General features: G+C 61.5%; 1 protein-coding gene across 1 annotated transcript; it reads left to right on the plus strand.

The window, feature by feature from the left end:
- Positions 1–393: 393 nt before the first annotated feature.
- LOC123083588 (UDP-glycosyltransferase 86A1) lies at positions 394–2,201 on the plus strand. The gene has a single exon (XM_044505589.1). The coding sequence runs from the start codon at positions 417–419 to the stop codon at positions 1,932–1,934; it is 1,518 nt and encodes a 505-aa protein (XP_044361524.1). The 5' UTR covers positions 394–416; the 3' UTR covers positions 1,935–2,201.
- Positions 2,202–2,509: the final 308 nt, after the last annotated feature.

Below are 2,509 nucleotides of genomic sequence, written 5' to 3' on the forward strand. Positions count from 1 at the left end.
TTTTGAACTCGATAGTGAGCGTTTGAATTCAAAAATTTCAAAACTTTGATAAACTTTGCTCGGTATGAGTGTTTCTCGAGGGGTGACGGTAAACGCGGTAACCGCGCGAAATCATGAAATTTTGTTCGGTTACCAAATCAGTGACACTGTTGAACCTCCAAAATTCAAAACTTTGATAAACTTGAATGGGATTGAGGGGCTAGAGCAGATCTTGTTTCATGGGATAAGGCCAACAAAGTGGTCACAATGTCACATGGTGTGTGAGCCCGCCCTGCATTTTGTCTCATCACTTGCTGTCGGACCGCGGCCATGGAGACGAGACGAACGTCTCTTGTATGTATATTTACGTGCCGCCATCGTCCTCTCCTCCCTACCTACCACCCATCACGCACACGACGAGTCCAAAATCTAGACGCATGGGGCACGAGCTGGTGGCGTCCAACGGCACCGGCACCGCCGGCGGCCGGAGGACGGCGACGAAGCCGCACGCCGTGGTGATCGCGTACCCGTACCAGGGCCACGTCATCCCCGCGGCGCACCTCGCGCTGCGCCTCGCCGCGCGCGGCTTCGCCGTCACCTTCGTCAACACCGAGTCCGTGCACGAGCAGACCGCGCGCGCCCTCGGCGTCGACCGCCACCGCTACGACATCTTCGCCGGCGCGCGCGCCTCGTCGGGCCACAAGGAGGAGCCGCTGGACGTGCGGTACGAGCTGGTCAGCGACGGCTTCCCGCTCGGCTTCGACCGCTCGCTCAACCACGACCAGTTCAAGGAGAGCGAGCTGCACGTGCTCGCCGCGCACGTCGAGGACCTGCTCCGCCGCGTCGTCGTCGACCCGGCCTCCACCTGCCTCGTCGCCGACACCTTCTTCGTCTGGCCGGCGACGCTGGCCAGGAAGCTCGGCGTGCCCTACGTCTCCTTCTGGACCGAGCCGGCCCTCATCTTCAACCTCTACTACCACATGGACCTGCTCGCCGAGCACGGCCACTTCAACTCCTCCAAGGGCCCGCCGCGGAAGGACACCATCACCTACGTCCCCGGCGTGCCGGCGATCGAGCCGCACGAGCTCATGTCCTACCTGCAGGACACGGACGCCACCACCGTCGTGCACCGCATCATCTTCAAGGCCTTCGACGAGGCCCGGCGCGCCGACTACGTGCTCTGCAACACCGTCGAGGAGCTGGAGCCGTCCACCGTCGCCGCGCTGCGCGCCGAGAAGCCCTTCTACGCCGTCGGCCCCATCGGCTTCCCGCGCGGCGGCGCCGCCGGCGGCGGCGTCGCCACCTCCATGTGGGCCGAGTCCGACTGCTCCCAGTGGCTGGACGCGCAGCCGCCGGGCTCCGTGCTCTACGTCTCCTTCGGCAGCTACGCGCACGTCACCCGGCAGGAGCTGCACGACATCGCGGCCGGGGTCCTCGCCAGCGGCGCCAGGTTCCTCTGGGCCATGCGGCCGGACATCGTCAGCTCCGACGACCCGGACCCGCTTCCCGAGGGCTTCGCGGCCGCCTCCGCCGGCCGCGGCCTCGTGGTGCCCTGGTGCTGCCAGGTGGAGGTGCTCGCGCACGCCGCGCTGGGCGGCTTCCTCACGCACTGCGGCTGGAACTCCGTCCTGGAGAGCGTCTGGGCCGGCGTGCCCATGCTCTGCTTCCCGCTGCTCACCGACCAGTTCACCAACCGCCGGCTCGTCGTGCGCGAGTGGCGCGTCGGCGTGCCCATCGGGGACCGCGGCAAGGTGTTCCCCGACGAGGTGAGCGCCAGGATCCAGGGCGTCATATCCGGTCAAGAGGGCAAAGAACTCCGCCAGGCGCTCAGGAAGGTGACGGCCAAGCTCAAGGCCGCCGCGGCGCCCGGCGGGTCGTCGCAGAGCAGCTTCGACGACTTCGTCGACGAGCTCACCCACCGTTGCGGCGGCGGCCGGCGTACATTGATGACCTAAAACCCGATCCGATCGCCGGCCTAGCTGCATCTCAATCATTCAATGCATTGTATCCTATCCTAGCCTCCTAGGGAGTAAAAGTAGTAATGATCTTGCATGTTGGTCTTTTTTAAACTTTTTTCCATAGGTTTCCACTATACCCTATTATAAACGACATTTCAAGTAAATTGTCATCTTCGTATGTTTCATTGTTGATGGTTGTTGGAGTGTACCATATGCATTTTCCATGAAAGTTTTAATAATGGCACTAGCGACTTAACGAGCAAATGAAAACAAAAGGGAAAAGATGTGGACACAATCAGAGCAAAACAAGTGAGCAATGCTATTGTACTACTTGTTTTACAAAAAACCTTTACGCTCCGGTTCAATTTTGATGACGGTTGGCTAAGAGCATCTCGAGCCGCCCCCACAGGACGCCCCCAGCACACCTTTTTAAGTTCGGTTTTAGGCGCGAACGGCACTTTTCGCCGAAAAACGGCTCAGCCACGCCCCCAGCGCCCCCCAGGACGTCAAAATAGCGCCGACAAACCCAGATGAAACCCTACGCGCTGGGGGGCTCTTGGGGGCGCCGGCAG

The sequence above is a fragment of the Triticum aestivum genome, chromosome 4A (genome assembly GCF_018294505.1).
Source record: "Triticum aestivum cultivar Chinese Spring chromosome 4A, IWGSC CS RefSeq v2.1, whole genome shotgun sequence".
Lineage (NCBI taxonomy): Eukaryota > Viridiplantae > Streptophyta > Magnoliopsida > Poales > Poaceae > Triticum > Triticum aestivum.